Genomic DNA, 22,137 nt, shown 5'->3' on the forward strand with positions numbered 1-22,137 from the left:
CTTTTTGCCTAACCTATCTCTAGCCTTAATAAAGGCTTGTAGCGTTGTCATATTTTTTTTTATGTGTACACTTACCTGTCTTCAGCCGCACTTCCGGGTCTTCTTCCTTGCGGGGAGTGGGCGTGTCGCTCCTTTTCCCCGACAGGGAGCTCCGCATAGATGATTGATGTGCGCGCCATCGCCTTCCGAAAATATCCGACGGGGACTCGGCTCTTTACGGCGCTATACGGCGCCTGCCGTGTAGAGCTGACTGCGCAGGCGCCGTAAAGAGCCGAGTCCCACTCGAATATTTTCGGAAGGTGATGACGCGCATGTCAATCATCTACGCAGAGCTTAGGAACGCCTACTCCCCGGGGGAGCGAGAACCCGGGTTAGAAAACGACAGAAAAAGGTAAGTACAGACCGAAAAAAATCCAGCATACTGTTGATGTCAGCAGTATGCTGGATATAACAGTCTATATTTTTTTAGGGTGAACCCCCGCTTTAAGGAAACCTTTTTAGAAAATAAAAACAAACCTTAACAACCCCTTTAAGGTTACGTTCACATGGAACGCGGGTTTGAAATCGCGTGATTTTAAACCCACATTTCAGTGCAACTTTAAGGGCGATTTGAAAGACATCTGTTGCGGGTTCATGCACAGATGTCTATTGAAATCGCTCCGGAAGTTGGCAAAAGTAGTGCAGGAACGACTTTGGAAATCGGTGCGGCGTCGCACCGACTGGGACAGTGCTGTTGCGGGCAATAGGCTGCGATTTGACATGTCAAAAAATCACGCCGATGTAAACGGGGGCTTACACAAATTTTTGTTTACTTTCTTTGGATCAGCTTTTTATTCTGCGATATTCGGAATTTTTATAACGACCCCCCCGTGGTGCGTTATCTATTTTAGGTCTGATAAAGCTGGAGAGATCCAGTATCTCCGGCATGCGGCTGTTGAATTCCTGTGCTGCAGCCTTTAGGTTTTATGAAGCCCCAACTGTTGTGCTATTATTCATAATCTAGTTTCCTCTCTCATAAAGAGACCTTTAGCACACAGTCTTTCTTTTTTTTTCTTCTCCTGGTGCCTCTGAAACAGCTGCTCTTACTGTTGTATCCTGAGTGATGATGAGGCTCTGAAAGTGTGTTTTTGGAACAGATGGCCAGGAGAGAGCTGGGGAGGCTGCCAGCAAAATGCTGGGGAATGTGCCAAATCCTGCAGTGACTGAGTGCTTTGGGTTCCAGCTCGCGTGCCTTTCCCCTGCCCTCTGCCCTAAGTGGCGCCAGTAGGACTTCCCAACTAGCACTCTGAACATCTGGAGTCTGGGACTGCCAGAGACACAGAGAGGGGAGGAAAAAAAAAAACAGGCTTCAGCTGAACAGCACACTGCCTGGGAGAACATAAGGAAGAGGGAAAAAAATAAAAAAAAAGTACGAATGGGAACCTTGCAAGCTTATTTAACAGCTGCGGTCAAACGCGGAATACATAGACACCCGCTGTTCCAGGATCTGAGGTTAGCGTCGTGGAGACAGATCACACATTCGGATAAATAGACACATTTTTAGGCGTGCCGGTCATTATTTAGATACGGCGATATAGATTTGGCCGGGCCGTCCCATCCCGGGGGCGATCAGGAGGGACGCCGCAGTGTAATTTATAAAAAAGCGCGACGTGCGCGTGCATACGTAGAAAATATTGACAACGTGGGACCATATCTATAAGGCACTTTCACACCGATCAGTTTTTTTTTTTTCACAATTTATATTGTTTTCTGGATAATTTGTAGAGGTTATCATACAGAATGGGTCAAATAACGCTTATATTGGAAGAATGGTAAACTCAGTGGGCTAGATTCATAAAGGAGTTACGTCGGCGTATCTCCAGATACGCCATCGTAACTCCGAATGCGGGCCGTCACATCTCGGCGCCTGATTCATAGAATCAGATACGCCTCAATGTTGCCTAGATACGAGCGGAGCAAGTCTCCTGCGCCGTCGTATCTTAGGGTGCATATTTACGCTGGCCGCTAGGTGGCGCTTCCATTGATTTCCGCATAGAATATGCAAATGAGCTAGATACGCCGATTCAGAAACGTACGTGCGCCCGGCGCATTGTTTTACGTCGTTTACGTAAGGCTTTTTCTGGCGTAAAGTTACCCCTGCTATATGAGGCGTAGCCAATGTTAAGTATGGACGTCGGGACAGCGTCAAATTTTGCCTCGTTTGCGTAAGTCGTACGCAAATAGGGCTGTGCGTAAATTATGTTCACGTCGAAAGCATTGACTATTTGCGGCGGGATTTCGAGCATGCGCACTGGGATACTTTCACGGACGGCGCATGCACCGTTCGTTAAAAGCGTCAATTACGTGGGGTCACGATTAATTAGCATACAACACGCCCCCTACCAGCCTATTTTGAATTAGGCGGGCTTACGCCGGCCCATATACGCTACGCCGCCGTAACTTCGGGCGAAAATTCTTTCAGAATACGGGACTCGCCTCTCAAAGTTACGGCGGCGTAGCGTATATGAGATACGCTACGCCCGCCTAAAGATAGGCGATTTTTACTGAATCTAGCCCAGTATGTGCGGTTCATGTGATAATAATCATTTGCACTCTTAGGGCCAGTTCGACGCATGCGTGGAAGCATTGACCTTCCAGGGCCGCGCACGTCGTACAGCGCGTATCGTGTACGTGGGGATTTCTGTCTGATGGTGTGTACAACCATCAGACAGAAATCTCCGGTCTGCGATCTGCAAACTGATTTGGGGGTGTCATGAACTTTTAACTGACACACCCAGCAGTTTGCATAGGGCAGTGTGAACTGCCGTCGGGAAACTTGCGATGCGGGAACCCGCAGTGGATTCGCAGGGTTCCCGCATCGCAGCAGTGTGAACCGTCCCTTAACGTAAAATGTATTGTTAAGCATGGATGAACAGTTGGACCATTTTACAGTTTAACATTTTAACAATTCTAGATTCCTTGTCGAAAAACCCATTCTGAGAAATTTCAAGTATTTTAGAGTATGATAAAGTAAAATAAAATAAGATATAAAATAGCAAAAAAACACATTTTCTTACAAATGGGTACAACAGTTTCAGTCATCCCTTTAAATATGTTGTAAAGCGCTGCGTAAACTATCGGCGCTAAATAAATTCTCTATAATAATTATAATAATACAGTTTCAGTCATTACTTTTCCTTCCCTTTTAGTTTGATATTTTGATATTTTTTTATTCTTTAATTTTATATATTTTTTTACATTTTATTCCTATTTTATTATACCGATCAGTTTTTGATCAGCGGAAGAAAAACGCATCCCTTTAAATCTGTTGTAAAGCGATGCATAAACTATCAGCCGCTAAATAAATTCTCTATAATAATAATACAGTTTCAGTCATTACTTTAAATCTGTTGTAAAGCGCTGCTAAACTATCGGCGCTAAATAAATTCTCTATAATAATAATCATAATAATGATACAGTTTCAGTTATTACGTTTCCTTTCCTTTTATTTTGATATTTTTTATTCTTTATTTTTATATTTTTCTTTACATTTTATTATAGCGATCAATTTGATCAGCGGAAGAAAAACGCATCCCTTTAATTATGTTGTAAAGCGCTGCATAAACTGTCAACGCTAAATAAATCCTCTTTAATAATAATAAATTCTATGAAATCTTTCACACCGGTCAGTTTTTGATCAGATTTCAGTTAAAAAAAGCAGAAGAATGTATCACTGCGTAAACTGACGGTATATATACATATATATATATATATATATATATATATACATACATACATACATATACACACACACATACACACACAGTATATATATATATATATATATATATATATATATATATATATATATATATATATGTATCTCCTCTATAATAATAAAAAATCCTATGAAACCTTTCACACCGGCAGTTGCAGATTTAAAAGTCCTGCTTGTTTAAAGCCGCACCAAAAATGCACATCCCCATTGAAAACGCATTAAAAACACACCAGGGGTTGCAGTTTTAAGGTCCTGCTTGATGCTTTTTTTGGTGCGTGTTTAAAGCTGCTCCAAAAACGCACATCCCGATTGAAAACGCATTGAAAACGCATTAAAAACACACTAGCAGTTGCAGTTTTAAAAGTCCTGCTTGCCGCTTTTATGGTGCATGTTTAAAGCCGCACCAAAAATGCACCTCCCCTTCGAAAACGCATTGAAAACACATCAAAAACATACCGGCAGTTGCAGTTTTAAAGCGGTTGTAAAACTGGACCTTTTTTATTTCTGCAAGGTAAAGTCATAGGCCCGGGTTCACGTAGAACCGCGTATCTTTGTGCGGGCGTAAAGTATCCTATTTACGTTACGCCTCCGCAACTTTGACAGGCAAGTGGCGTATTCGCAAAACAAAGTTGCGGCGGCGTAGCGTAAATAGGCCGGCGTAAGCCCGCCTAATTCAAATGTGGTAGATGTGGGCGTGTGTTATGTAAATTTAATATGACCCCACGTAAATGACGCTTTTTACGAACGGCGCATGTGCCGTCCGTGAAAGTATCCCAGTGCGCATGCTCCAAATTAGCCCGCAAGAAGCCAATGCTTTCGACGTGAACGTAAATGACGCCCAGCCCTATTCGCGAACAACTTACGCAAACGACGTAAATTTTTCAAAATTCGACACAGGAACGACGTCCATACTTAACATTGGTACGCCTCATGTACGCCTCATATAGCAGGGGTAACTTTACGCCGGGAAAAATCTAACGTAAACGGCGTATATCTGTACTGCGACGGTCGGGCGTACTTTCGTGAATTCGAGTATCTAGCTGATTTACATATTTCTAGGCATAAATCAGCGTACACGCCCCTAGCGGCCAGCGTAAATATGCAGTTAAGATACGACGGCGTAAGAGACTTACGCCGGTCGGATCTAATACAAATCAATGCGTAACTGATTCTAAGAATCAGGCGCATAGATACGACGGCTCGGACTCAGAGTTACGACGGCGTATCTGGAGATACGCCGGCGTAACTCGTACGAGAATCCGGGCCATAATGTGCTAGTAAACAAAGCTGTTCCAGTGCCACGATGTCAGCGCTGCAGGGGCTCCCAACCTCACCTGTCTTGCTTCCGGGCTCGTGGGCTCCGGGGCTATGACGACGTCACTCCAGCGCATGCATGCGGCAGCCGCCAGTCACGGCATGGGTTCGGACGGAACAGCACAACAACGGGGGCTGCTCCTTCAGAGCGAATGCGCCGGTGATGTCACTGGCTGCATGTAATGTAAATATCTCCTAAACGTTTAGGAGATATTTACACTGCCTATAGGTAAGCCTTAATAAAGGTTTGCCTATAGGTACAAGCCAGTAAAGGAAGTTTACCTCTTTAAAAGTCCTGCTTGCTGCTTCTTTTCACACGTGTTTTAAGCCGCACCAAAAACGCACCTCCGCATTGAATACGTATCAAAAAAATTGCAGTTTTAAAAGTTCTGCTGGCTGCATTTTTGCTGAGTGTTTTTTTAAAGCCACACCAAAAACGCACCTTCCCATTGAAATGCATTGAAAAATGAAACAAAAACACACCCGCAGTTGTGTTTTTGGTGCATTTTTGTGAGTCACATGTCCGCAGATGCATGCTGATGCCACACAACCAAAAACGTGGTAAAAAACACAACAAAAACACATATGCATTTTTGCAACAGATCAGTGTGCATCCATATGTGAAAACATGCATCAGAGGACCATATGACAGGGTGACACCACAGGGGGATAATTGTGAGATAGGGACAAAACGTTGTCACCCTATATCAGGAAGTGACTGAACAAATACCTCCGTGGCAGAATCATTAGGTGTCAGTGTAACGAAGGTCGCAGGTTTTAAAGTATTGAAAATGCTCAGCGTCATCATGGTCTTCTCAGCGTCATCATGTTCAATGCAAGGCTATGGACCCGTCAGGACATCAGGGCCTAAGACTATTGGAGCAATGGGTGGAAAAGACGCTGCAGGGACTGGTCTACTAGCCTTGCATTGCACCTGATGATGTCATCATGCAACCACTATCCGGAGCGTCTTATAAAAGTGGCTTTGGGGGGGGGCGGTTGCACAGATGGAGGAAGTCTGCTAAACCAAGGAGTAAGGTAGATATTGCAGTTTAATCCTCATCCCCTAGATTTAACGAGCAACTGGCATAATTGGAGTGTGTATTTGCCATGGACTACGGCTCCACGCTAAAGCGATTTTTATTAGCTCCAGGTTTGGTGAATCTCTCATGGTGGTCTAGTAACTTAGTGGGGGCTGATTACCACTCTCCAGATATGATTTTACTGACATTTCCACACACAGGCGGCCTCTTGATTAGTACTTTCAATACAAATGCCTGAAGATGTCTGTGAAAGGAAATGTCTCAATCATGATGTAAGTACGACAAGAATTCCTTGTACAGAAGAAAGGGCACCTTACACAATACAGCAGGAGGAAGCAGCAATCTGGCTGCAGCAGCTGCCGGCTCGGCCTGTACAGCCGTACAACTCCAGGTGCAAAGCTCGGTCTCAGGGGACTGTTTCGTATAGCAAGGAAAGCAGCCCAGAACAACCAATCAGAATTCATCTTTACCAATCTGACTACTATAATTGGCTGCCTGTGATAAGAATAAATTAATAAAAAATATATATATATATACCCAGGAAGGTTATGGTTATACCTGGGAAACTGAGCGGGGACTGGAGAGAGAGTGGACTGAGTGGCGGAGAATCAGCAGAGCTGGGGGATCGGAGCAGAGGAAACTAGCAGATGTCACATGTGGTGCAGAGGATCAGCAGTGCTGGTGGTTACTACTGAGTGGAGGATCAGCAGAGTTAGGGGTTACTACTGAGTGGGGGATCAACAGAGTTAGGGGTTACTGAGTGGGGGATCAGCAGATTTAGGGGTTACTGAGTGGGGGATCGGTAGAGTTAGGGGTTACTACTGAGTGGGGGATCAACAGAGTTAGGGGTTACTGAGTGGGGGATCAGCAGATTTAGGGGTTACTGAGTGGGGGATCGGTAGAGTTAGGGGTTACTACTGAGTGGGGGATCAACAGAGTTAGGGGTTACTGAGTGGGGGATCAGCAGAGTTACGGGTTACTACATAGTGGGGGATCAGCAGAGTTAGGGGTTACTACTGAATAGGGGATCAGCAGAGTTAGGGGTTACTGAGTGGGGGATCAGCAGAGCTGGGGTTACTACTGAGTGGGGGATCAGCAGAGTTAGGGGTTACTACTGAGATGGGAATCAGCAGAGTTAGGGATTACTACTGAGTGGGGGATCAGCAGAGCTGGGGTTACTGCAGAGCAGGGATCTCTGCTGAACAAGGGTACTAATGAGTTGGGGGATCTACTGACCAGGGGAACTTGGGAGCTGGGAAGCTGCTGAAGAGGGGTGCTAATGAGCTGGGGATCTGCTGAGTGGGCAAATTAATGAGCAGGGGTTCTACTAAGTCCCTTTGAGCCTAGGTTCACGCTGACAGCGGGATTGAAATTGTTTGAGTTCTGCTCAATTTGCACGATTTCATACCTGCATGTCAGCCCGACTTCGGGTGCAATTTCAGAGACATCTGTGCGGATTGCTGCAGAGATGTCTATACAAATCGCAAGTCGCCATAAGTAGTACAGAAACTACTTTTGGGAATTGGTGCGGCGCGGCAAAGTCGGCGCCGCATCGATTCGGCGGTGTCAGTTGCTGACAATAGCCGCCGATTTGCCATGCGATTTGACATGTCAAATTGCATCACTGTGAACCTAGGCTCACACACATAAAAAATCAACACACAGGGCATTTGAAAAGCTTCATTGAAACTTCAGAAAAGCATCACCGAAGCATGAAAAATACAGCAAAAATGTATGTTGCAGCGGTAGCGGTTATTATGTGTTAATAAAATCAAAGCAAGTGTAAACGATCCCTAATAGATGGGCTTTCTATTGATCAACAGCAGCAGCAAGTGGCAGCCCAGAAACAATATGGATATAATAGCAATATTGATTTGTGCAAATACAAATCAAGGTAGAGAAAGGCTGAACAAAAAAAATCGAACAGATTTGTCTATTCACGCTAAACAGCAGGGATATACCAACCTCCCACTGTGGCTATTGTATTCTGATAGCTGGCACCGCTGGCACCGTGGCTGTCAGAGTACCTGAACAGTGATTGAGGCCAAATGGCTGCAGTCACTGTTAGGCCATCAATCTTCCAACCGGCTAATCTTTAGATCAAAGTTAGTCAAGCCAAGTGGTGACGGCAGTAAACAAGCACATTTGATCTTCGTATGGCCCCCTTTAGTCCCATTTAGAGATATATACTCTGCCCACCTACTGTATGTAGGGGCAAAAAAAAAGAATTTTGCACATACATGCACGTTTCCGTGTTCTATACCTTTTAATGACCCTACAAGTACAGCAAAATACCAGATGATGTGCCAGAAATGCACTCAGTTACTGTTGTGGACTGAAATCACAGGAAATGGTATACTGTAAGCTCTACCCTGTTGTTTTTTGCTAAACTACTGAATCCCCACCCCGTCCTCTTCCCTTTTACATAGATAGGTGCAACAGTATGCAGGCCCTTTGAAAGGGTTAGTTCACCCTTTTCAGAAAAAATGAGTACGGTAGGTGCGCTAACACTGTACACCCTCCCTATCCCTCTGTCCCCGTTGTACTTGTCTTCATGGGGGTTGACCTGTAGTCCGTGTATTGGTCTGTGGGTTTGAAATGCCTGCTCTTCACCTTCTTTAATACAAGGACACCTTTAAACTAAGAGTTTCACCCTTGGGAGTCCCTAAATCTACAGCAGGAATTTCCAAATTATGGCCCATGGGCCACATTTGTCCCTCTACAAGATTTTTTTTCTGGGCCTGCAGCCAGGGTCAGTGGTGAATCCTGAATGTGCATTGATCGATGATTCAGGACCATAGGTGTGCGCAGCCTATTGCATTAGGGTGTGCACCCTTAAGCTCAAAAACACGCGTGTATGTGTCTACATATATATGACCCCGGCACATTGATCTCCCTGCCGATACAGTGAAAGAGAAGAGCATAAACACTTCTCTTATGGCAGAGCCGGTAAGAGGGAGATCTTTCCCATGTTCCTGCTGCTACACAGAGTGATAACACTAATGTGCATGGGGTGATTAGGGTGTGCCTGGGCACACCCGGCACACCTTGTGCGCACACCTATGTTCAGGACAGCAGAAGTAGCCTTTGGTCTCCGCTTCTCTTCCCCTTTTCCTGTAATATCCAGTGCAACCTCCAGCTGGCATCTTAGCAACCAATGAAGTGCTTACCCCAGCATTCACAGGAGGGTGAAGCTTCCTCTGTCTAGACCTGCTCCACCTCCCAGCTACTGCCCTGCGGCTTCAGAATACTGCAAGCCGTATAGTGGTAAGAGAAGACTTTGATAAGGACACTGATGTAATGGGACTTTGAAAGGGACCCTGATGTAAGGAGGTACGGTCATGAGGACTCTGATGTACGGAGGACTCTGATAGGGACCCTGATGCTGTGGTATTGTGATAAGGGCTCTGATGTGGACCCTGATGTTGGGGGACTGTGATAAGGACTCTGATGTAATGGGACTTTGAAGGGGACCCTGATGTAAGAAGGTACGGTCATGAGGACTCTGATGTACGGGGGACACTGATAGGGACCCTGATGCTGTGGTATTGTGATAAGGGCTCTGATGGGGACCCTGATGTTGGGGGACTGTGATAAGGACTCTGATGGGGACTTTGATGTAAGGGGAGACACTGCCCTCAGCTCCATCACCAACTTCATCTTGAGATATCACCCAAATCATCTACTTTGCTACTCCCAAGACATCTTGCCCTCTAGCTCCCTTGTTCCCTCCTACAATGCTCACCTGCAGGACTTCTCTAGAACCTCTCCCATCCTCTGGAACTTCCTACCCCAGTATATCTGGTTAGCTTCGACCCTGTCTGCCTTCAGGTGATCCTTGGAAACTTATTTATTCAGGGAAGCCTACCCCACCTCCACCTAAAAACTGTACTTCGGCCACTTCCATCAGATCAACCCACACAGCTTTTACCTTTCGAAAGTTCAGAGAACTTTTGTGCGACCGTGTGTATGCAAGCCAAGCTTGAGCGGAATTCCGTCGGAAAATCCATCCTAGGTTTTTCCGACGGAAAATCCAATCGTGTGTACGCGGCATTACACACTTCTGAAGTGAGCTCAGTGTGGATTCAGTGTGGATTCTGCCCTATGGGTGATAACCCATGGACATGGGCTTGTGCCCAGTGATAAGGGACCAGCTGGATGAAGTTCTGGTCAAGCCATTGCTGGATTGCCCACAGAATAGCTCAAAGGGTTGCCATACGGTAACTGGGAGTAACCTTGGTAGGCCCCATGCTAATGAACCGCAGGAGCCCTATAGAGCACCAAAGCCATCAGAAAGGACCTAATGTACAAATAAACCCGGTGCCATTACACTACAGAGGGATTGTTTTGTAGTCCAGTATAAGAAATGGCAAGGCTGTAAATAAGAGCAGTTCATTGTTAGGCTTTATATACACTTTGTGAGCCATTATGAGCGGTGTATTGGTACGGAGTAAACTATAATCAGTATATTATTGTATGTGTATATATATATATATGTAGTATATGATTGATATACCAGCAAGTCTAGCCTGTTATTAAAGCAGATACAAACATATGGTAAAACAAACTCTGCTGTAACTAAATTTTACATTTTATGTATTTTCTTTTTTTTTTTTTGTAATCTTACGATGTCCCTTCAGATAAAAGCCAACATTTCCCAGACCCGGCAGCTGTTCCATAACTTACAGACCAACAAATTAATGTTAGGTCTTCTGGCACCACAGCACTTGCAACTGTATTATTATTTTTTGGATGTGAGCTTTCTCCTGCATGTGGTCCCCAGCATGAAAATCATTAAGAGGAGGGAAGGCTCAGCTGGTTAGATCCTTAGTCTAGTCCAGGGGCAGCGGCCTGTGAAATGTGAGCCTGTAATTCATACTCCTGTGTTGGGGTCACTATTAGATGGCTGGAGATGGCTCTCTAAGGTCTTCTCTATAATGTTTTGATATACACAGTTGGAGATACAGATCATGGCGTTAGACACATCTCTTTTTATACCGGCCCCACCACTTTTCTAACTGGCAATGCTCCATGAGCAATATGGGATAATCTTTAGAGATGAACTCAAGGATTGAATTTTACTGTATATCCACTTGCCGACCCACCGCAGTACATATACTGTGGCAGGGTGGCTCGTACAGCCACCGTAATAGGCTTACTCCGGGGTTTGTGCATGCGCGTGTCCCCCTAAGGGGGCCAAGTCCAACCCCTGAAAAACCACCCCATAACCCCCCCTCCACCACATGATTTGGACCAGTGCACAAAGCAAGGTCCATAAAGACATTGAGGAGCGAGTTTGGATTGGAGGAACTAGACTGGCCTGTAGAGTCCTGACCTCAACCCGATAGAACACATTTGGGATAAATACGAGCGGAAACTGCGAGCCAGGCCTTCTCATCCAACATCAGTGCCTGACCTCACAAATGCGCTTCTAGAAGAATGGTCAGACATTCCCATAGACACTCCTAAACTTTGTGGACAGCCTTCCCAGAAGAGTTGAAGCTGTTATAGCTGCAAAGGGTGAACCACCTCATTATTGAGCCCTAGAGACTAAGACTGGGATGCCATTAAAGTCCATGGGGCAGATCCACAAAGAAGTTACGCTGGCGTATCTATTGATACGCCAAGAACTTCTAGTTTGCTCCGGCGTATCTTTGTTTTGTATCCACAAAACAAGATACACCTGAAGCTGGGCTAGATCCGGCTGGCGTACGTCTTAGTACGCCGTCGGATCTAAAGTGCATATTTACGCTGGCCGCTAGGTGGCGTTTCCGTCGATTTCCGCGTCGAATATGCAAATTAGCTAGATACGGCGATCCACGAACGTACGTCCGGCGCATTTTTTTACGTTGTTTCCGTAAGGCTTTTTTCGGCGTATAGTTACCCCTGCTATATGAGGCGTATCCTATGTTAAGTATGGGCGTCGTTCCTGCGGCGAATTTTAAATTTTCTACGTCGTTTGCGTAAGTCGTTCGCGAATAGGGCTTTGCGTAGAATGACGTTCACGTCACGTTAAAAATAGCAACAAAAAGCCTGGTTACTGCCAGTGAATTGGGATGAATCCAAGAATGGGAATAAATATAGTATCTCACAAAAGTGAGTACACCCATCACCTTTTCATGTGACAACACTGAAGAAATTACACTTTACTACAATGTAAAGTAGTGAGTGTACATCTTGTATAAAAGTGTAAATATTGATGTCCCTCAAAATAACTCAACACACAGCCATTAATATCTAAACCGCTGGCAACAAAAGTGAGTACACCCCTAAGTGAAAATGTCCAAATTGGTCCCAATTCGCCAATTTCCCTCCCCGGTGTCATGTGACTCGTTAGTGTTACAAAGTCTCAGGTGTGAATGGGGAGCAGGTGTGTTAAATTTGGTGTTATCGCTCTTACTCTCATACTGGTCACTGGAAGTTCAAAATGGCACTTCATGGCAGAGAACTCTCTGAGGATCTGAAAAAAAAGATTGTTGCTCTACATAAAGATGGCCTAGGCCAGTGATGGTGAACCTTGGCACCCCAGAAACTACATTTCCCATGATGTTCAACTACACTGCAGAGTGCATGATCATGGGAAATGTAGTTCCAAAACATCTGGGGTGCCAAGGTTCACCATCACTGGCCTAGGCTATAAAAAGATTGCCAGGATCCTGAAACTGAGCTGCAGCATGGTGGCCAAGACCATACAGCGGTATAACAGAACAGGTTCCACTCAGAACAGGCCTCATTATGTTCAAACAAAGAAGTTGAGTGCACATGCTCAGCATCATATGTAGAGGTTGTCTTTGGGAAATAGATGCATGAGTGCTGCCAGCATTGCTGCAGATGCAGAGGTTGAAGGGGTGGGGAATCAGCCTGTCAGTGCTCAGACCATACGCTGCACACTGCATCAATTTGGTCTGCATTGCTGTCATCCCAGAAGGAAGCCTCTTCTAAAGATGATGCACAAGAAAGCCCACAAACAGTATGGATTACTGGAACCATGTCCTGTGGTCTGATGAGACCAAGATAAACTTATTTGGTTCCGATGGTGTGAAGCGTGTGTGGCGGCAACCAGGTGAGGAGTACAAAGACAGGTGTGTCTTGCCTACAGTCAAGCACGGTGGTGGCAATGTCATGGTATGGGGCTGCATGAGTGCTGCCGGCACTGGGGAGCTACAGTTCATTGAGGGAACCATGAATGCCAACATGTACTGTGACATACTGAAGCAGAGCATGATCCCCTCCCTTCCGAGACTGGGCCGCAGGGCAGTATTCCAACATGATAACGACCCCAAACACACCTCCAAGATGACCACTGCCTTGCTAATGAAGCTGAAGGTAAAGGTGATGGACTGACCAAGCATGTCTCCAGACTTAAACCCTATTGAGCATCTGTGGGGCATCCTCAAAAGGAAGGTGGAGGAGCGCAAGATCTCTAACATCCACCAGCTCTGTGATGTCATCATGGAGGAGGGGAAGAGGACTCCAGTGGCAACCTGTGAAGCTCTGGTGATCTCCATACCCAAGAGGGTGAAGGCAGTGCTGGAAAATAAAGGTGGCCACACAAAATATTTACACTTTGGGCCCAATTTGGACATTTTCACTTACGGTGTACTCACTTTTGTTGCCAGCGGTTTAGACATTAATGGCTGTGTGTTGAGTTATTTTGAGGGGACGGCAAATGTACACTGTTATACAAGCTGTACACTCACTACTTTACATTGCAGCAAAGTGTCATTTCTTCAGTGTTGTCACATGAAAAGATAGAATCAAATATTTACAAAAATACTTAATTTTGTGAGATGTCCCCAATTCCGTGCTGCTGTTTTTAATACCAGTCATCGCAGATGGCTCACTCTCTGTGCGACATTGTAAAAAAGTAAACAAAAAAAAATGACCATAAACGATGCCCCCCCCCCCCCCCCCTGAGTCCCGGCATACTCGCTGATAACGGCATGGCCATCCTGTTAATGGCAGTGACAACAGATCCCAGAATCCTCGGGGAGGTTCAGTCAGAGTTTACAAACCACCTTTTGTCATAATCCTCCGAGCACAAACATCAATCACTCACTTCTTATTCAGGCCTGTTATTTTTCCGAGAGGAAGGCTGGCCGAGCAGTCGGCTTCCTTTTTAACACGGTTTGATGGTGATTTCATGTAATTGGTTGTGCGCTCAGTAACCTGAAGGAATGCCGTGCAGTAATTAGGCTCAGTGCTGTTTCCTTTAGATACTCGGCCTTGGCTGTATGTCTGAAGATAAACCTGCAATTACAGGCTTCTGGTGGGAACGTCACTCCAAGACAGCCGCTGGATCGCCATCCAAAACGGCCGCAGAACGTCTCTGCGTCATTCACAGCGTTTCCACAGGACAGTTGAGGAAAACATCTGCCATAACTATACTGGCTTCAACTTGAAGGAAGAAATTGGCCATGATTGGTTTTTAAAGTGGAGCTCCACTTTTTTAACCACTTAACCTCCTGGGACCCGCGCTATAGTCAAATGACGGCTACAGCGCGGATCCCAAAATCCAACAGGACGTCAATTGACGTCCGCCCCTTTGGGCGTTCCCCGCGCACGCTCCAGAGCGCGCAGCGGGGAAACTCTGTGTTGGCCGTGTCCCTTGGACACAGCCAATTACAGATCGCCGCGAACGGCCAATCAGAGTGGCCGTTTGCGATGCGATCTTTGTGCGGCCAATGAGAGATGATCTCATATGTAAACATATGAGATCATCTCTCATTGCCGTTTTACACAGAGACAGCGTCCTGTCTCTGGAGAGGAGACCGATCTGTGTCCCTTGTACATAGAGACACAGATCGGTCACCCCCCCAGTCACCCCCCCTCCACCTACAGTTAGAACACAATGCAGGGAATACATTTAACCCCTTCCTCACCCCCTAGTGTTAACCCCTTCAATGCCAGTCACATTTATACTGTAATTAGTGCATATTTATAGCACTGATCGCAGTATAAATGTGAATGGCGCCAAAAATGTGTCAAAAGTGTCCGATGTGTCCGCCATAATGTCGCAGTCCCAATAAATATCGCAGATTGCCGCCATTTCTAGTAAAAAAAATAAATAATCAAAAATAATAATTCTGTCCCCTATTTTGTAGGCGCTATAACTTTTGCGCAAACCAGTCGCTTATTGCGATTTTTTTTTTTTTTTACCAAAAATATGTAAAAGAATACGTATCGGCCTAAACTGAGAAAAAAAAATGTGTTTGTTTTTTTTAAATTGGGATATTTATTATAGCAACAAGTAAAAAATATTGTATTTATTTCAAAATTGTCGCTCATTTTTGTTTACTGCGCAAAAAATAAAAACCGCACAGGCGATCATATACCACCAAAAGAAAGCTCTATTTGTGGGGAAAAAAGGACGTCAATTTTGTTTGGGAGCCACGTCGCACGACCGCGCAATTGTTAGTTAAAGCGGCGCAGTGCCGGAAGCTGAAATTTCACCTGGGCAGGAGGGGGGTATATGTGCCCAGTAAGCAAGTGGTTAAGGACCGCCTCCTGCACATTTACGTCGGCAGAATGGCACGGCTGGGCACATGCACGTACAGGTACGTGCTGTGCTATTGTCCAGCCGTGGGTCGCGGGCCCACGCCCTGGTCAGAAGCTTCGTGACCGGGACCCGCGGACCTGATTGCCGCTAGAGTCCCGCGATCGGTCCCTGGAGCTGAAGAACGGGGAGAGCCGTGTGTAAACACGGCTTCCCTGTTCTTCACTGTGGCGGCGTCATCGATCGTGTGATCCCTTTTAAAGGGATACATAATCTATGACATCACACCTACTGCCAAACCCCCCTACAGTTGTAAACACACATGAGGTCACACATAACGCCATCAGCGCCCCCTGTGGTTAACTCCCAAACTGCAACTGTCATTTTCACAATAAACAATGCATTTTAAATGCATTTTTTTCTGTAAAAATGACAATGGTCCCAAAAATGTGTCAAAATTGTCCGAAGTGTCCGCCATAATGTCGCAGTCATGAAAAAAAAAAATCGCTGATCGCCACCATAAGTAGTAAAAAAAAGAAAAAAATATATAAAATTGCAATAAAACTATCCCCTATTTTTTAAACGCTATAAATTTTGCGCAAACCAACCGATAAACGCTTATTGCGATTTTTTTTTACCAAAAATAGGTAGAAGAATACGTATCGGCATAAACTGAGGGAAAAAAAAGTTTTTTTATATATTTTTGGGGGAAATTTATTATAGAAAAAAGTAAAAAATATTGAATTTTTTTCAATTTGTCGCTCTATTTTTGTTTATAGCGCAAAAAATAAAAACCGCAGAGGTGATCAAATACCACCAAAAGAAAGCTCTATTTGTGGGAAAAAAAGGATGCCAATTTTGTTTGGGAGCCACATCGCACAATTGTCAGTTAAAGTGACGCAGTGTCGAATCGCAAAACCTGGCCGGGTCCTTTAGCTGCATTTTGGTCCGGGTCTTAAGTGGTTAACCAGTTACCGACTTATACGTCGGCACTTTGAAGAGGGATATCTCAGCTGCTGCCATAACCAAGGTATCCATCTCATTAGGCTGCGGTTCGGTTAACTATAATGGTGGTCTCTGCGGCGGATTGGCCGCAAGATCACTGTTATTGGCGGTGGGAGAGGGCCCCTCCTGTCACTCTCCTGCGCCCTCCGCCGCTTACCGGAGCCGTCGTTAGCAGCGGAGGCGATCGGGGCATGTTACGTCAGTGGTATGGATACGAGTGAGGGCAAGATGGCCCCCACCGGTCTCCATACCATAGCAGGGTGGAAGCAACCTCAAAACGTCAATTTTGAAGCGTGACATGTTGGGTATCAATTTACTCGCGGAAAATTATCTTTCACAAAAAATAAATAAATTGGGCTAACTTTACTGTTGTCTTATTTCATTTTAATTTCCAAAAAAAGTGCGCTTGTAAGACCGCTGTGCAAATACGGTGTGACAAAAAGTATTGCAATGAACGCCATTTTATTTTCTAGGGTGTTAGAAAAAAATATATATATAATGTTTGGGGGTTCTAAGTAATTTTCTAGCAAAAAAAAAATGTTTTTAACTTGTAAACACTGAGGGGCAGATCCACATACAAATTAGAAGGGCGCAGCGTATGTGAGATACGCTACGCCGCTGTAACTTACTTTTGGCAGCTTTGAATCCACAAAGAATTCGCGCCGTAAGTTACGGCGGCGTAGTGTATCTCTCGCGGCGTAACGGCGCCTAATTCAAATCGGCGAGTAGGGGGGCGCGTTTCATTTAAATGAAGCGCGTCCCCGCGCCGAACGAACTGCGCATGCGCCGTCCCTAAATTTTCCGCCGTGTATTGCGCTAACTGACCTCGCATGATCGTCATTTTTTGTGACGTGGACGTAAATTAAGTCCAGCCCGATTCACGGACGTCTTACGCAAACCAAATTTTTTTTTTAAATTATACGCGGGAACGACGGCCATACTTAACATTGAGTACGCCACGAAATAGCAGCTTTAACTGTACGCCTGTCGGATCTAACCCAGATGCCGTCGTATCTTGTTTTGAGGATTCAAAACAACGATACAACGCGGGAAATTTGAAAGTACACCGGCGTATCAGTAGATACGCCGGCATACTCTATCTGTGGATAAAGCAGCCGACGTACATCTACGGCGGGTTTGCGCAGCCGTGCCCACCTGCCCCGTATAACGACGGCGGCTGATCAGCAAGAGGTTATAAAAAAATGTGCATTCGTTCAGTGAATCTGAAGGTACATTTGTTGTGTGTGAATTGGTTTCATTTATTTGCTTATTCCCTCTAGCATTCCCTAGAATTGTATGCATTTCCTATGCTCCTCAGCTCCATCTAATGGCCATAATGTGGTATTTTACTACTGCATATAATGAAAGGACGTAGTTTTTGCCTAAATTTTATGTGCATACAGATTCAATGGATAATGTGATTTTTTTATATCTAGACCACATAGGGAGGGTCAGCACACTTTTCACTTACCACCTTGCCATTTGCGTTGTTTCTCTGGATAAACCTGAACAAGTTCTACGATTTCTGCTACAGAAAAAGGTCCGGTCACATTCAGAGCAGGAAATCAGATCCCTACTATTAATACATAATTGTCGCCTGCTTTGTCTGGGAGAAGATCTGGAAGGACACGGAGATTGATCTTACCTTCCTCTTCTTTGACCTTCCCTCTGACTGTAATGTCCTTGTGCATTGCTCTACACATTCAGAAAAACTCAGGTTACTGTGATCGGCGCTGTAGTCCAGGTCCGCCAGTTTTGCCAGGGACAGGATATAGTTACACGCTATTCTCAAGATGGCCAACTTAGACAGCTTCTGTCCATAGGAATAACAAGGCACCTATGAAGGAAGGAGAGGATACATTACGTCTGGCAATAAAACGCATCGCAGACCAAGCTCCATTTTTTTTTTACATCATCTACTACCTGGAAATTTTTTTAAACAAGCAATCTGTACACATAGGGAAAAATTGCTGCCAAAATCGAATTGTAACTGCCCGCTGTGCAAAGTGCAGCTCACAGCAGCCCCAGGAGAGAAGCAGTGCCTGCAAGGGTAGCGGAAGACCGTTTTCTTCCATGCTGGTATGAAGTGATATTTAGCTAGATTCAGGTATAGTTACGCCGTTGTATCAGTAGATACGCCGTCGTAACTCTGAATCCGCGCCGTGATACATTTAAGCGTATGCACAAACTGAGATACGCTTAAATGTTGCTAAGATACGAGCGGTGTAAGTCTTCCTACGCCGTCGTATCTTAGCTGTCTATTTACGCTGGCCGCTAGGGGCGTGTACGCTGATTTACGCCTAGAATATGTAAATCAGCGAGATACGCCTATTCAGGAACGTACGCTCGCCCGTCGCAGTAAAGATACGCCGTTTAGGTAAGGCGTTTTCAGGGGTAAAGATAAACCACCAAAAAGATGGCGCAGCCAATGTTAGGTATGGACGTCGGATCCGCCGTCGAATTTCACGCCGTTTGCGTTGTTTGCATAAGTCAATTTAGAATAGGGCTGGGCATAGGTTACGTTCATGTCGAAAGCATTGACTATTTGCAACGTGATTTGGAGCATGCGCACTGGGATACGACCGCGGATGGCGCATGGGCCGTTCGTTCAAAACGTCATTTACGTGGGGTCATGCTTTATTGACATAAAACACGCCCACCTCTTCACAATTTGAATTTGGCGCGCTTACGCCGGCACATTTACGCTACACCACCGTAACTTAGGACGCAAGTGCTTTGTGAATACAGCACTTGCCTCTCTAACTTGCGGCGGCGTAACGGAAATTACATACGATACGCCCGCACAACTTTACGCCGCCGTACGTGAATCTGGCCAATTGTATTTTCAGTAAGCAAACACTTCAGGGATTATTTCTGGGATGGCAATCAGTTGCACACGTGTGGAGTACTATGAGATCAATTACAATTAACCGATACTCTCCACTCTTTGTATTGTTTTTTTTTTTTTAAATAGTTGATTTAAAGGGGTTGTAAAGGTAAAAAAAAAATCCCTAAATGGCTACCTTTACCTTAGTGCAGTCCTCCTTCACTTACCCCATCCTTCCATTTTGCTTTTAAATGTCCTTATTTCTTCTGAGAAATCCTCACTTCCTGTTCTTCTGTCTGTAACTCCACACAGTAATGCAAGACTTTCTCCCTGGTGTGGAGTGTCGTGCTCACCCCCTCCCTTGGACTACAGGAGAGTCAGGACGCTCTCTACGTTGCAGATAGAGATAGGAGCTGTGTGTTAGTGGGTGTCCTGACTCTCCTGCTCGCCCCCTCAAGGGATGGGGCGAGCACGACACTCCACACCAGGGAGAAAGCATCACATTACTGTGTGGAGTTACAGACAGAAGAACAGGAAGTGAGGATTTCTCAGAAGAAAAAAGGACATTAAAAAGCAAAATGGAAGGATGAGGTAAGTGAAGGAGGCCTGCACTAAGGTAAAGGAAGCTATTTAGGGAAAAAATGTTTTACCTTTACAACCCCTTTAAGCCCCGTTCACATTGGAGCAGTTTATCATGCGATTTGACAAGACGCATCCTATTGCCGGCACCATTGATGGCACAATTCAAATTAATGCGATGCCAATTTTTGCAGTGCCGCATCGGTTCGAAAGAGTAGTACATGCATCCGTAAAGTTTCTAATATGTTTATTTCCTATGAGTGTCAGCTCCACCTAGTGGCGATACTGCAGTATTTTCCTGCAATACCTAAAAAAAAAAAAAATACAAAAAAAAAACCCATTATGGTTGATATAGCTGGTGATCATAGGAAATAGACAGACAAATGATTTAGTTTATTTGCAATGGCTGTGCAAAAAATATTCACACAGTGATTTTTTTAAATAAATAGACCCTCTTAGTGACATTGTTGCAATTTTATTTATTTTTTTGCAACGATTAAGGCACTAAGAATCGCCTGTGTAGCTCTACTCAAAGAGACACCCGGTTACCAAAAATAATGTTATTTGGTAACAATGCCACTTTTTCTATCGCAGGTATGGACTGAAGTAGGAGAAGCCCTCACACTAGCCATCATTAAGGCCTAGAGGTCGAAACGCGTTTGGGGTAAAAAAAAAATTTGTAGTGCCAAATTGAATAGCTCAGGGTGGCACATTTTGAACCATGTCCTAGTACTGCTCTAAAGATTCATGGGTCTTTTTACAGCAGGAACACTTTAAAGAGGAACTGCACTCACATAATTTGTAGAAAAGAAAACAGATTTGCCATTCTGAAGCTTCCCTCCAACCACTTTGCATATTATTTTTTATATACTGTGATTCTGTACTTGCCAAATATGCTGCTGAAATCTCCCTCCACTTAGTCTGGCTGCAACCATTTTTACTGTGGGCACTTACTGTGGGCACTTCCTGGATTTACACAGGCACACACCTCCAGCTCTCATTGGCCCTCTTATAACTCACACCCCCTCCCTTCCTGGCAAACTCTCAAGAGAGTGAGACAGAGACAGAGAGCTGTGCATGATGTCATAAGGCTTTTTTCTAGACAAGAAACAGGAAGCGAGCTGTAAAAGGTATTTACTGGCAGAATAAAAATGTTTTACTATCCAAAGTTAAAACAACAAGGGCAGAGGATTTAATAAATGGAAAGTTGAAAAAAAAACGACTGAACTTCCGTTTATAACAATATAAATAAAATAATAAAATAAATATGTAAAATAAAATGATACACAATACATTGGTAAAATAATTATAAAATAAATAAATACATAGAAATTAATATGTTAAATAAAATAGTAAAAAATATAAAAAAGAAATATATATATATATATATATATATATATATATATATATATATATATATATAAAAAATAATATAGATAAAAAAAAAAATTATAAAATAATATAGATAAAAAAAAATATGTTTTATATATATAACATTTTATATATATAAAATAATATGGATAAAAATATTTTTTTTATAAAATAAAATAATAATATAGATAAAAAAATTAAAATTATATATATATATATATATATATATATATATATATATATATATATATATATATATATATATATATATATATAAATAATTTAAATTTTTTTTATCTAAAAAATTTTTTTTTTTATAAAATAAAATAATAATATAGATAAAAAAAATTTAAATTATATATATATATATATATATATATACACAAAAAATTTTTTTATCCATATTATTTTTTTGTTTTTATAAAATAAAATAATAATATAGATTAAAAAAAAATGTGTATATATATATATATATATATGTATATAATTTTTTTTTTTTTATCTATATTATTATTTTATTTTATAAAAAAAAAAATGTTTTAGATAAAAAAAATTAAAATGATTATATATATATATATATATATATATATATATATATATATATATATATATATATATACACATAGTTTTAATTTTTTATCTATATTATTATTTTATTTTATATATATATATATATATATATATATATATATATATATATATATATATATATATATATATATAAATATATAATAATAATATAGAT

The 22,137-nt window shown here is 43.2% G+C and overlaps 1 protein-coding gene across 1 annotated transcript in view; it reads right to left on the reverse strand.

Moving 5' to 3' along the window:
• ATOH8 (atonal bHLH transcription factor 8) overlaps positions 1 to 22,137 on the reverse strand; it is a 93,338-nt gene that overhangs the window by 22,250 nt on the left and 48,951 nt on the right. The window contains exon 3 of the mRNA XM_040335247.1: positions 18,261 to 18,452. Within this exon, the coding sequence (XP_040191181.1) occupies positions 18,261 to 18,452 (192 nt within the window). The remainder of the gene's footprint in view (positions 1 to 18,260; positions 18,453 to 22,137) is intronic.

Source organism: Rana temporaria, chromosome 1, assembly GCF_905171775.1.
Source record: "Rana temporaria chromosome 1, aRanTem1.1, whole genome shotgun sequence".
Taxonomy (NCBI): domain Eukaryota; kingdom Metazoa; phylum Chordata; class Amphibia; order Anura; family Ranidae; genus Rana; species Rana temporaria.